The 13,807-nt window shown below is 39.9% G+C and overlaps 1 protein-coding gene across 6 annotated transcripts in view; it reads right to left on the reverse strand.

The window, feature by feature from the left end:
• Fat3 (FAT atypical cadherin 3) overlaps positions 1-13,807 on the reverse strand; it is a 694,044-nt gene that overhangs the window by 196,115 nt on the left and 484,122 nt on the right. For all 6 annotated transcript variants that reach the window (XM_069989544.1, XM_069989542.1, XM_069989543.1 and 3 more), the window contains exon 4: positions 3,246-3,307. In XM_069989544.1, the coding sequence (XP_069845645.1) occupies positions 3,246-3,307 (62 nt within the window). The remainder of the gene's footprint in view (positions 1-3,245; positions 3,308-13,807) is intronic.

Raw genomic sequence — 13,807 nt, forward strand, 5'->3', positions numbered from 1 at the left:
CATTCATCCTGTGGCTCTTCAACTTCCCAGCTCACTCCGTATTCCGCAGCATAAGGGAAGTCCCTAATACACAAGGCTGAATAAAGTGATTGCTACTGCTACACAGTAGCAATATACTTCTAGAAGAAGTATAGCAGTTGCCTAGGGCTACTGAACTATCTGGAGAGTAGAACTGAACTAAAATCTTCATGAGAGTTCAGCTATTAAATCACCTTATGATAATAATTAAGACCTAGATAATCAATACTATGCTTTCCTGAGCACCTACTTAATGCTAGCCTGGACTGAATGTTTCACATATATTTTAATCTTGAAATAACATTGTAAAGTTATTAAGTAATATACCTTGCTTTCCCATGGAGATTATACCATGTATTGAGAAACTATGTTCTAGATCTCCAACTTTACAAGTACTAAGTACCAAGTGGTGACTCAGTATTTATGTCTGTAAAGAATATGTAACTGCCAGGAGCAGGTTCATGCTTCTAGCTACACAGGAGGCTGAGATCTGAGGATAATGGTTTGAAGGTAGCCCAGGCAAGAAAGTCCATGAGACTCTCATCTCCAGTTAATCATAGAAAAAACCAGAAATGGCGCTGTGGCTCAAGTGGTAGAGACTAGCTTTGAACAAAAGGAGCCCAGGGGGCTGGGAAGGTGGCTCAGTGGTAGAGCACTTGCCTTGCATGCATGAGGCCCTGGGTTCAATGCCTCAGCACCACATAAGCAAAAAGAAAAAAGCCGAAAGTGGTGCTGTGGCTCAAGTGGTAGAGCACTAGCCTTGAGCTGAAGAGCTGAGGGACAGCACCCAGGCCCAGAGTTCAGGCCCCACGACCGGACCCAGAAAAAAAAAAAAAGAAAGCCTCAAGTTTAATGGATTCCCAACTATTTAAAAAAAAAAAAAAGGAGCCCAGGGACAGAACCCAGGCCCTGAGTTCTAGCCCATAACCAGGGCTCCCACCCCCTGCCCCGAAGTGGAACTATTAAAGATTCTTTTGGGAAATAAAGTAAAATATCTAGAAAACACAATTGCATAATTTTATCTCCTATAACAGTCTCTGTATCACACACCCTGGGTAAGCCCCCTTGTGAGCACAAGGCAGCAGGTGATCTCAGCCCCATTCCTAGGCTAAGATGACAAGTTCCCTCCTCCTGCCAGGAAGTCATGGATTCCTCTATTCAAGTACATAGCCTCGCCAAGTGTCGCCCACTCTCTTCTGAAAAGAAAAGTCAACAGAATGATAATATAAGGTGCTATTATTCTGGCAAGTATACTCAAATTCTAGACCAGGTAGGTACTGTAGTCCATTAATAGGAAACAAATTATTATAATTATATTTTGGCAGCCCAGAGTCATTTATATTTATGAGATGATACTAATATTTTAAAAGGATAATAACCCTCTCCTATGTGTTATACTTTAGAAATTTCAAGAAATACTTTGATACAAAACATAAGGCTTGATCCTAACCATGTGCCTTTGAAGCATATTGATTAGTAATTACTTGGCACATTTCATGGCTGAAGAAATGAGGCCCAGGACAATTAAATAGCATCATCCACAGCAGTAAGTGAATCATGCCAGGGCCATAATTCAAGACCAAGGGTGCAGGTTTCTGCTCCAGTTTTCTTTATAAATATTTACTATTTAATGGAAGGTACTATATGGGCTTCTGCTTAAGATTTTAGGATAGACGTTTGCTTGTCAGGTGTGGTAGATGCATTCCTCAAGTGTTTCTGAGGCATTAAAATCATTTTGTTTTATGTATTAGTATCTCAACTAGCTGTACAAGTGAAAGCCTCGCTAAGCAATCAGGGCAAAAGCATTTCCCACAGAAGCCTTGCCTCTCTGAGTATGGCCTTGAACACTGGCAAAGGCAAGCTCCTAAACATCAGAGCACCACGCCTTGAACGGTCATGCCTGATGCCCCTGGGCATGCCATGGTCCCTTACCTCTGGAAGACTTGCACTGGAACAGTGCACTTACTGACCCCAGAGGTGTATGCTGGCATGGGCATCCAGTCAAGAGGTGCTCAAGGAGTCATAGAGAGCTCATGGAGGCCGTGTGAATTTTCTGTTTGGGTCTGAGGACTAGTAAGTCCTACAGACTGGCCAATGGGCTTGAGAGTCATGTCAGTCTCTGTTAGAGACATCTTATTAATCTCTGCCCAATGCACTGCAGGTAGTGCCCTTCCTCAAGACCCCTACAAGGAGCTATGCTTATCTTCTTCCTGAATAAATCTTTACCATTTTCCTTCTTTCCTCTGTGCTGTGGCCTCATTACTGGAGGCCACAGAGACAAAGGACCTAATCCAGGGATCGCTGCTTTTTAGTATCACAAATTTGGCTTCATTTTAAACTTGTCCATTTATATATACTATGTATCATGATCAGCGTCATCCTCTCCTTTCCCCTTCCTTCTTCCTAAACCAGTTCTATCAAATCTCCATTTTCCACCTTCTCACAACACACAAAACATTTTGACTGTATTTGCCTTCCTTGCCCATCATTGCCACTCCAGACAAGACATGTGACATCATTATGAAATCACGAGTGTGTTATGCACCCTTCACAAAGCCTGCTGTTCTGAACGCTGCTGTCCACTCCATGCCATACTTGCCACCTAAACCAAAGTGCCATCAGACTACCCAGACTCCAAGCTTCCTAATAAAGATGCTGTAACCATGGAAAGGATGTGCCATGGAACTATGACCTATCTGTTTTCTCCCTTGTCATGTTTTTCCACTATCTCTAGAAAGCATGCTTGTAGAGTTTACTGTCTTAATGAATTTACTGTCTTAATGAATTATAGGAATAAGTTCTATGGTTTCAGAAGCCATCTTTTGGGCTGTGAATCTACCTGTACCTTCTCTTCATCGCTTCTATGGTGGGGGAAGAAATAAGGAGAGCAGCCGCACACACTCCTTGCAAGACGAAGATAACATGGACTGCCATACTACTTTTCTTTATCCTCTTCATTGGGACCACTCTGCTTTTGAATTTTCACATTTTGGATAATGAGAACTGAAATCCACACACCTGCCTGATTGAGTTGCTCTACAATCCTTTTTCTGCTCACCATGAGAAGAAGGCCCCAGAAGTCTTCAAATTCTGAACAAATCATCCCAAGAGCAGTACTCCATCAAAACCCTCCCATTCAAATATATTCAAGTCCTTGTCTGTGACAAAGGTGACAGGAGTTAGTGGAAGTCAGTTCTATTGAAAAGCAGTTCCTTTTATGTACTTACCTCCAGAAAATGTTCTGCCTGCTGTTCTCTGTCCAATTTCCTTGCAGTTGTAGTGATCAGACCTGTGTAGAAATGAGAATATTGGATGGTTAAGTCTCTGGGGCGAGTAACTTACTGAGTGTCATAAACAGTCTAGTTAAAGGGAATGCAAAACTGACAGCAGACCAGAACTCCATTTCTCCTGACAATTGGAGCAGTCTTCCAAAGTATTCTTAAGTGAAATAAAATTTACAAAGAAAACCTGAAAAAAATATTTCAGTTCTGCCATACCAGTTCTGTAAACTTTGAAGACTCAGGAGCTCACCAAAGATGCATTGTTTTTAATAACCCATTGTTATTAATGAGACAGCCCAAAGTTCATTTCCATATGACTGAAATTCTGAGGTAGAAAATTCATTAGACAAACAAGTCGTTTAAGGATTCAGGTGGACCTGTTGCAACAATGAGAAGTACAAAATGTCATGTCAAAACCAGCTTTACAATGTCGGTGTGGGGGGGGGGAGGGGGGTATAATTGGGTGGGGGGTAAAATTGGGTAGGGGGAGGGGGGAGGCGGGGAAGGGAAGTGAAGGGTAAACAAAGGAGGAGGCTGCAATGCTTGGTAAGAAATGTATGCATTATCCTGCCCATGTAATTGTAGCCCCTCTGTACAGTATGTTCTCAAATAAAATAAAATACAATTAAAAAAAAAAAAGAAAATTCATTAGAGATTTTGAAGAACTTGAACAATTAATATATTGTTGGCACTGATTAGATTCAGGCTATGAAACAGTACTTTCTTTATGTGCTGATATCATTTTTGTTATACTTACCAAGAAAGTTATTTCTGTAACAATTACATGTACACACAATTTTTCAAATTTAATAACTCTTAAGTACCACAGATCTCATATTACAGTTTTATCACTTTTTTATGTGTTTAAATCTTTTTCTAAATATATCTCTTCCTCCTTTTCCTTTCAATAATGTTTCTCATAAATGAATCACCTCTTTGAATAAAAAGACAAAGAAAAGGAAAGAGACTAAAATTTCAAGGCCTTCCAGCTTATTAAACTGATTTTTCCTCTGCAGGTTTTAGGATTGTTATTGTGAAATAGCAATTAGAAGGTCAAATATATTTTGCATTTCTCCATTCCACAATGTTCCTTAAGAAAATATGAGCTAGGTTTTTTCATGGTATATTCTTATTAAGCAGAAAAGAACAGAGCAAATCCTGTAAAAACCTTTCTCCCTACCTTAGCCAAGCACACGAGGTGGGGAGGGGTGAGTTCCTTCCCTTATGCTTTGGTCTTGGACAGAGTGGTGAGTTGGAGAAACAGATTTCAGAGAAGTCAGGAGTCTACAGGACAGGGCACAGGCCCCGAGTGATATCTCAAATGATATCCACCCAGAGTAGCACTTCTCTATAGAAGCTGACTCCACTCCACCCACTTTTGTGTTCCACATGGAAGGGAAACTTGTGTTCCCATTGCATTCTGCCCATCTCCTGCTTCACCTGTAGGTGGTTTTTTTTGTTTGTTTCTTTTGTAAAGAGTACATTGTAAGTATATATATATATATATATATATATATATATATATATATATATATATATATATATATATATATATATATGGGAACATGGTGATGCTATAGTTTATGAATAGCACATGAAAAACTGAATGAAATTAACATCTTTATCATGTAAAATTTATTATTTTGTGGTGAATACATTTAAAATTTATTCTCAGTAGCTGGGAGCTGATGATTTATGCCTATAATCCTAGGTACTAAGGAGGCTGAGATCTGCAGATTGTGGTTCAAAGCCAGCCCAGGCAGGAAAGTCCATGAAACTCTTATCTTCAATAAAACCACCAGAAAACTGGAAGTAATGCTGTGGCTCAAGTGGTAGAATGCTATAGCCTTGAGCTGAAGAGCTCAGGGACAGGCCCAGAGTTCAAGCCCCACAACCGACAAAAAAAATATTCTCAATGAGGTTGAAGTATACAATACACCAAAATCAACACGTTTGCCATGCTGTTCACTACCTACAGAGTTTTCAAGTTGGGATACAGTGTTAGCCTTCACCTCTCTTTCTCTCATATGACTGGGCATTCAGCTGATGGGTAACTATATGACTGGTACATGCAGCCACTATTGTTCTTAGCAGATTTTTGCTCTCCTGTCTATAATTTTCTACCAGAAAAACTGACAGCGGCCTCATGGAAATGATTTTCCTCAGAGTCCCAAAGCTTTGATGTCAACTCAGCTCCCTAATCACAACAAAGGAGAGGAGTCCAGCGACGCTAAGTTACCAAATGGTGCCATGGAAGATATCAACTATATACTAATATTCAGTTCTGCAACACACTGAGAATGCACTTTTTAGGATGATATTGATTGGTATGTTTAGAGTGTTTCCCGGGACAGGGAACACCTACTTGTTTGTAAGTAATGAAAGCCATTTTAAAAAATCTTTTTAAAAAAGAAAGGGAGTGAGATAAGATAGAGAAACTATTGCAGAAAGAAGTAGGGGAAAATTTAGAATATTATGAGCACAGGCAGAAATTTCCTGAGTAGAGTTCCAGGGGTTTGGCAAATAGGAGAGAGGATAGACAAATGGGATTACGTTAAGATTCTGCACAGTGGACATAGTTACTAAGCTAAAAACACAGCCTAGGTAATGGGAGATCTTTGTCAGCTATATATCTCACAAGGGTTTAATAACCAAAATAAACCCGCGAGATTAAGAAAAACTAAACCCTAAAGATTAAATAACTCAAAAAAGGAGCAAAATAGAGACTTCTTACAAAATGCTCAATTAACACACACACACACACACACACACACACACACACACACACACACAAAATGATCATCTCTGGCTATAAAGAAAATGCTAATCAAAGTAACACTGAGATTCCATCTCACTCCAGTAAGCATTCTTACTAACAACAAATGCTAATGAGGATGTAAGTGGTGAGAGAGTCCTATCTATCACATTCTTGGTGGTAATGTAAATTAGTGCAATGACTGTGGAAGGCACTCTGGCGATTCCTCAAAAAACGAAAACTAGAACTACCCTATGATCTACTACTAGGTATATGTCAAAAGATTGTCAGTAAGGATAAGACACCCACCATGTTCACAGCTGCACTATTCATCATCATTAAGGTATTGAAATAGCTCAGATGCCTTACAGTGAACAAATGTATCAAGAAAATGTACATATATATATATATATATGAATTTTATTCATCTACCACAAAGATTAATAGCATTATGTCAATTGCAGAGAAAAGTGAAGGGAAATAAAGTCAGGCTTAGAAACACAAAGGGCATGTGTTTTCTCTCACATGTCGAAGTTTGCTCTAAAATATAAACATATGTGAAAATATATATGAGGCTATATTCATATATGCATAATCAAACTAACTGAAGTATGGCATACACAAGAGTAGATTACCATGGTGCAACTACTTTGAACATTTAACTTATAGTTTAAGAAAATGAATACCAGAAAGTTAACATAGAATTAGTGTGGGAAGAGTGAGATCTAATGCAATGGGAGGGGAGAGACAAAGCAAACAAACAAAAATAGCCAGCATGTATAGTAATAATATTGTATACAGGTAAAGTGGAACTAGAAAACTTGAAAAGATGGGTGAGGTTGGATAGATTTCAGGGAGAATGATGAAAGGGGTGAAACTGATCAGGATGCATTACAGTTATAAACTGACATGTTGTACAATACATAAAGATAATAAAAAATCAATAAATAAAATATTTTATAAAGAAAGGGAGGTTGACCATGAGCAACATAAATCATTATGCATTTGTGTAAATATCACAGTGACGCCCCTCACTCTGTACAGTTAATGTATACTAGTAGACAATACAACAGAATGGTTTACAGACATCCTCTGCCCAAATGGAGAAGCATTATGCACTCCTGAGGTAGAAGAAGGTGACATTATTAAGGTTGATAAGAGAAGACTGAGAGCAGAAGCTTCACGTGAGAGGGTCAGTGACTTCCCTTCTTGGCTACCTGTTACAATACCCTGGGGAAGTTTAAAAACACATCTCTCATTAATTAACTACACCACGGTTTCTTGGGATAGTATCTGAGATGATCCTTTGATTCCAAGAAAAAAGCACTGTCCAAATATCTATCTATTCTTTAATCTCACTGAAGTTTTGGGTTGACATGATTTATTTCCCAGAATGAAATGCACTGAGCTCTATAGTACTGGCACCAGTGTGTGTGTTCAGTGTGTGTGTGTGTGTGTGTGTGTGTGTGTGTGTGTGTGTGTGTGTGTGTGTGTGTGTGTGTGTGTGTGTGTGTGTGTGTGTGTGTGTGTGTGTGTGTGTGTGTGTGTGTGTGTGTGTATGTGTGGACTGGCAGGTCAGCTGGAAATGTAGAGACAGAGATGGTGCAGTATGGAGTGGAGATGACCAAAGAGGGGTAGAGGAAGGCCCTGTCACAGGTTCACACTGAATAGGGGTATGTGTGGTGGCAGCAGTGTCTAACACTCTTCATCCCATGATACCATACAAGGTCATAGGTCAAGGAGGCCCTTTTCAAGTGAGGACTAAGGGTCTACTTATAAGGTAAGGGAGGCTTTCATCCAGCCTCACACTCCTCAGGGGGTCTCCCCTGGAAGAGGTCACAAAGAAAATAAAGAACACTTGTCAGATGGAGACTGTGAATAGGTGAGGGGGCTGCAGGACTGCACCTTGATGTTTATCTCTGACTCCTTCAGGCCAAAATAAAAAAATGCTTTTGTGCTCTGCTTCCCTGAGAATTCTAGCGCTATCACTGCTTCTATTCCAGGGTCATGTGGATAAAACTATCTAGGGAAGAAGGCTGGCTTCCTCTCCTGATAATCTTAAATTCCTTAGGAAATTCATATACTTTCACGATGTCCACATGAAACAGAGAGAACCACCACCTCCTACCATCTGCACCCTTCACTGGGATGTGTGAATTGCATATTTATTAGCTAGCATAGAAGGAGCCAGACTTCCTGAACAGCATGGAGTGACACATTCAGTAGTGAACTTAGAGCTGGGAGAAGACAGACCATGCTGCCATTCTTGCTCGTGGAGATATAGGACAACCTCTGCCAGTCTTGGTGCCTGGGGCTTCTGTCTCCTGTATTTTCCTAAATAGAATTAAAAAGAAAGAACAAAATTCATGCAAGTTAAAAGGGGAGATTGTTAGGAAAAACGGATGACGTCAGGCAGGGGCTAATGCGTGTCTGCTAATGAAGTCAAAGTTTCTTTTAGGGACGAAAAGAATCTTTTAAACTAAGAATGAGGTGTCAACTGCATAGTCCTGTAAGTATTCTGAAATATTGTTGAATTGTATATTTTACATGGTGAAGATATATGCTGTGTGAGAAAGCTCTTAAAAGCAATAGAAAATCACAAATTTGTCATTAGATTTTGTTATGTTTGAGTAGTTGTTTAAAAGGTTTCAATTCAAATGATCTGTTCATGAGTACAAGGTATCTTGATCACTGTTACCCTCTTTTTTTTCCTGGTCAGTCATGGAGCCTTAACTCCGGGTGCTCAGAGTTAGTGCTCTACCACTTGGAGCCAAAGCTCCACTTCTGGTTTTAGGTTAATTGGAGACAAGAGTCTCATGAACTTTCCTGTCCCAGCTGGCTTGTAACCATGATCCTCAGATCTCAGCCTCCTCATAGCTGGGGTTACAGATGTGAGTCACCAACGCCCAGCAATGCCACTCCTCCCCCACTTTTTTTTTAAACAAGTTCTCACTTGGGAAAGGCAAACACTCAAGTAAATAAATAAGTGAGTTTTGAAACCAGGAAACTAAAAACTTACTATCAAGCCAGTTCCAGCAAAACAAGAAGGGAAAAAGCTTTCTTCCTTCAAGAGGCCTTGCTTAGAACGAGCAAGTGAACTGCAGCCATGCTGCTATCTTTCACGACCAGAAAGGTAGGCAGAGTCATTCTTCACAGACCAGAGAAATTCAGTTTACCAATGCTCTATCTTCATTTTAGCTAACTTTCTTGCAGCTGAATGCATGTGGGCCTTAGAATGGAGAAGGTGAAATGGAGCAACCTCCCTTTTCAACTCTCCACTCATCACTGGGGAAGGCAATCCCATTCTTAATTTATACAAGACAGAGGCGTGGACAACGTGCTTGTAACTGGAGACCCACCGGGCACGGTAAATTGGGGACTGATGTGATGAAATTGAATCTCAAAGATAAATCATAGGCGAGCTTTTTGAGTGTGGTTTGGAGATATAAACAAACACATCATTTGATGTAATTACTTATGCAAGCCTCCAATTTAGGAGGGAAAGGATGCCAGTCCTTAGTGAATGATATTGAATAAGGGGGGTTACATGGCTAGAAGTATATAATTACTTTAAAAATAGCTGCTTTTGATTTTTTTGTTGTTATAGAGACAGAAGAATCATAACAACCTCTCTCTGAGAAGCAGCCTGAGCATAAAAACATGGCTGCCTCTGGAAAACAGAACTCAAAATGTTTTAAGTCGTTATAGGCAGAGAAGTAACACTTGTAAAGAAGACATCTTTCTATTGATTTTTCTCTCTGTGGGTGTCCTGGGTCACAGCTGTGCAATCTACTGAAATGACATTCACATTTTCTTGAAGTGTTAATTGAAGCAGTACAGGTCTTAGCTGTTCAACATAGTTCTCCAAGACGACAGGAGGCTAAGTTTTGGTATTTATAGTTTAAAAAAAAAGCAGAACAAAATGATCAAAATTATGATCTACACTTAGTGCTTGTCCTGTTTTTGTTTTTGTGGGTTTTTTGGGGGGTCCGGTCGTGGGGCCTGAACTTTGGTCCTGGGCGCTGTCCCTCAGCTCTTCAGCTCAAGGCTGGCGCTCTACCACTTGAGCCACAGCACCACTTCTGGCTTTTTTCTTTTTGCTTATGTCTTGATGAGGAATTGAACCCAGGACCTCATGCATGCAAGGCACGTGCTCTACCACTGAGCCACCTCCCAGCCCCAACTTATTTTGTTTTTTATTTCCCATTCCTCTGTTTTAGTATTTCTCTCTGTCTGTGCCCAGCTTTTTTTTTGGCAAAGCCTTTTTTATACTTCCAAATAATTTAGGTGTCACCTTCTCTGGATGCCTTCTCAGACTGACCCTCTACATTGAACTTACTGTCTGGATCTTTTTTCTATACCACAGTTCAAGAAAGCAGACCTTTCTGGGTTGCTTATAAGCTCAGCCCAAGGACCTAGATCAGTGCCTCTCACATTTGCTGAACGGATAAGTACTACTTTTAAGGCACCCAATGTTTGCCTCAATTTTTTTGAGGAGTCAATATTCTTTAATAGGAAACAAGCAACTGAATACTTAAAAACTCTATTCATCTTGTATTCCTGTGTTTAGCTCAGAATCTGGTGTAGTATAGCATCCAATAAAAGTGGGTGGGAGAAGATGATGTTCCAGATCTCTCAATGTTGCTTCAGAGTGACCGAATTGTCTCAATACCCCAGAATTAAGGCGATACGAATGCTCTTTCAGACGAGATCGGACGAGTTCAGGGTGGTATAGCGTAGACCTGAATGCTCTTTCAAAGAACAGTCTTTGAATCATTTTGATACTTCCTCAATTTTTGCCATTTATTTTAGAGCCAATTTTTAGGGCCAATTTTAGAGCCATTTCTTTTTTGTTTTTAATTGTGAAAATACTGTACAGAGGGGTTACAATTACATGGGCAAGATAATGAGTACATTTATTATTAAGCATTGTTGCCTCCTCCTTTGTTTCCCCTTCCCATCCCTTCCCATCCCCCCCCCCCCGCCAAAGTTGTAAAGTTGTATTTCGACATAACTACCTGTACATCTCATTGTTGCAATGGGTCCACCTGTATCCCTATTTAAACGATTTGTTTTCTCCCTTCCCCTCCACAAATTATACCAAAATCAAATACAGTTCAGGGGTTATACCATGGGGGAGGGACATACAAAGCAACAAAGAAATCATCTTATAAATATGTTAGAAACAATCACATGAAAGAAAAAAAACATTTAAATACTTATCTTGGGGTTCATTTCACCTAACATCAACTTATCTGACCTTTTCTGCTTGACTCATACATATACTAGTTATTGCAAATAAGGGAAAGCATGGGACCTATGTTTCTTTGGGCCTGGCTGACTTCATTGAATATAATTTTTTCCAAGTCTTTCCATTTCCTAACAAATGGGGCAATGTCATTCTTTCTGATGGAGGCATAGAATTCCATTGTGTATATGTGATACATTTCTTGATCCATTCATCTACTGAGGGGCATCTGGGTTGGTTCCATATCTTAGCTATGGTAAATAATGCTGCAATAAACGTATTTGTGCTGGTAGTTTTAGTATGGTCTTGTTTGTGATCATTTGGGTAAATGCCCAAAAGTGGGAATGCTGGGTCTTAGGGGAGGCTCTACACTTCTCTGAAGAGGAAAGAAGGATGGCCAATAGACACATGAAGAAATATTCAACCTCTTTAGCCATAAAAGAAATGCAAATCAAAACAACATTGAGATACCACCTCACCCCAGTTAGAATGGCTATAATCAAGAACTCTAATAACAACTGATGCTGGAGGGGATGTGGACAGAAGGGAACCTTACTGCATTGTTGGTAGGAGTGTAAACTTGTTCAACCACTTTGGAAAGTAGTATGAAAGTTCTTCAAAAGACTCCACTTAGAGCCATTTCTGATAGCTCCATTCTCTTAAAAAATATAAGCTGTTGGCTCAGGATTTTAACCTTGAAAAGTATCTATCTAATCTATCATCTATTTACTTTCATCTATCTAATTTATCTGTCTGCCTTCCTGTCTGCTTGCCTGTCTGTCAGCCCGTCTATCTGTCTGATGTAGGAATTTGACTTGGGGTCTCCTGCATGCTAGGCAGGTGCTCTTCCACTAAGCCACACTCTCAGCCCCCGATTTAAAAATCCTTGGTTCTTAAATCTTCAATCTTAGGCGTACAGGCTTTTGGTCCTTCTATATCCTGATTTATGTCTAAATTATCAAGAAAGGTGAGAAAATAATAATACCTAGGATTCAACATTTGTTGAGTATGCACTATACTTCGGGCACTGTCCTAAAATAGTTACCACAAATGGTCTCATGTAAATCCCACAGCACTGTGGATACCTGTGGACACCATACAGCCTAATGCACACAATACGTATTTTCTTTTTTTCTAAACAGACCTGATATATGTCTTCATTCTTACTTCAATTTTTCCTTTTATTTGGAATTATCAGAGAAGTAAAATTATTTTTACTTCATATACAGGAGAACACTGCCTTAAATTCCTTAGTTGACTGGTGTGCAATCCAAACCTAGGCACTATCATGTGAAGTTTCTTTACTGTCTTCCTGAAAGGAGAAGGTATGGGGGTCTTCAAAGTCCTCTGCCACCTTCCAGCATCATTGTCAGCAACTGATGATGAGATTGCAGCTGATCACTGTATAGGAAAGTAGCTTTGCTCTTCTCCTGCTCTCTCACCCGACTTCACTTCCTTCTTAATGGCACTGTGTCCAGCTGTGCATGTTTATTTAAAATGAATAAACCAAAACAAAAAATAACTGCTATTTTAGCAGTTATGAGGGCTTAGAAAGGAATTCTGGAAACTGGCTCCATTTGATATTCTCCTCTTTCTCGTCCTCTTTCTCCTTCTTCGTATTGGCACTTGAACTCAAAGTCTTGAGCTCTCAGTTGGCTTGCTCGCTCACAGCTGGTGCTCTACCACTTGAACAATACCTTTATTCTGGCTAGTTAATTGGAGATCAAGTCAAATGGACTTTTTGATCCAAGTTGGCTACAAATCTTACCTCTAGGTCTCAGCCTCCAGAGCAGTTAGGATTTACAGATGTAAGCTACTGGTCCCTTACTTAGATATACTCCCTGAATAAGGGGTGTTTCATCAGGAGTGCAGATTTGAAGCTCATTAAGCTGCTATTAAGAAAATTTGACAAGGGAAATCACTACGGAGCTTAACTCTGCAAATTGCAGTTTTATTTTTTTAAATAGTGATTATGAAAATGCTACTGGGAACTTTTAATATTGTACAAGAAAGAGTATCTTTCAAGACAAATGGTAAGATTCTGTGGCTCAAACATGCGTAGTTGTTGGTTATCTATAAAAGATGTTTCATTTTCTCTTTGCAAGACAATGAATGGCATTTACAAGTGTGCCTTAGCAGCAGGGAATACAGCAGCAGAATACTGCCTCAACACGGATTCTGCAGTCTCCAAAGCAGCAATGGGACAAGCAGCTTGTGAGGAAGAAGCCGAATGCTGCAACACTCTATTTTGGAACTTTCCCCTAGGTTTAGTGCCAAATGGAGAAGCTCACAACATGGAAGAAAAATTCTAGGGTTTTAGGAAAACTGTACCCTTCCCTGCACCACTCCTCTTCTAGATGGATAGGGCATCTGGATGAAAATAATTCTGCATCAGACTGAGGTACAAGGTAAGGCCATCAAGAGAGAGAAGTCAGTGCAGTGGCTTACAGTTGTAATCTTAGGTACCCAGAAGACTGAGTTCAGAGGATTAGGGCTCAGACTAGC

The sequence above is a fragment of the Dipodomys merriami genome, unplaced genomic scaffold, assembly GCF_024711535.1.
Source record: "Dipodomys merriami isolate MVZ:Mamm:240054 unplaced genomic scaffold, mDipMer1.0.p SCAF_38, whole genome shotgun sequence".
In the NCBI taxonomy this organism is placed as follows: Eukaryota; Metazoa; Chordata; class Mammalia; order Rodentia; family Heteromyidae; genus Dipodomys; species Dipodomys merriami.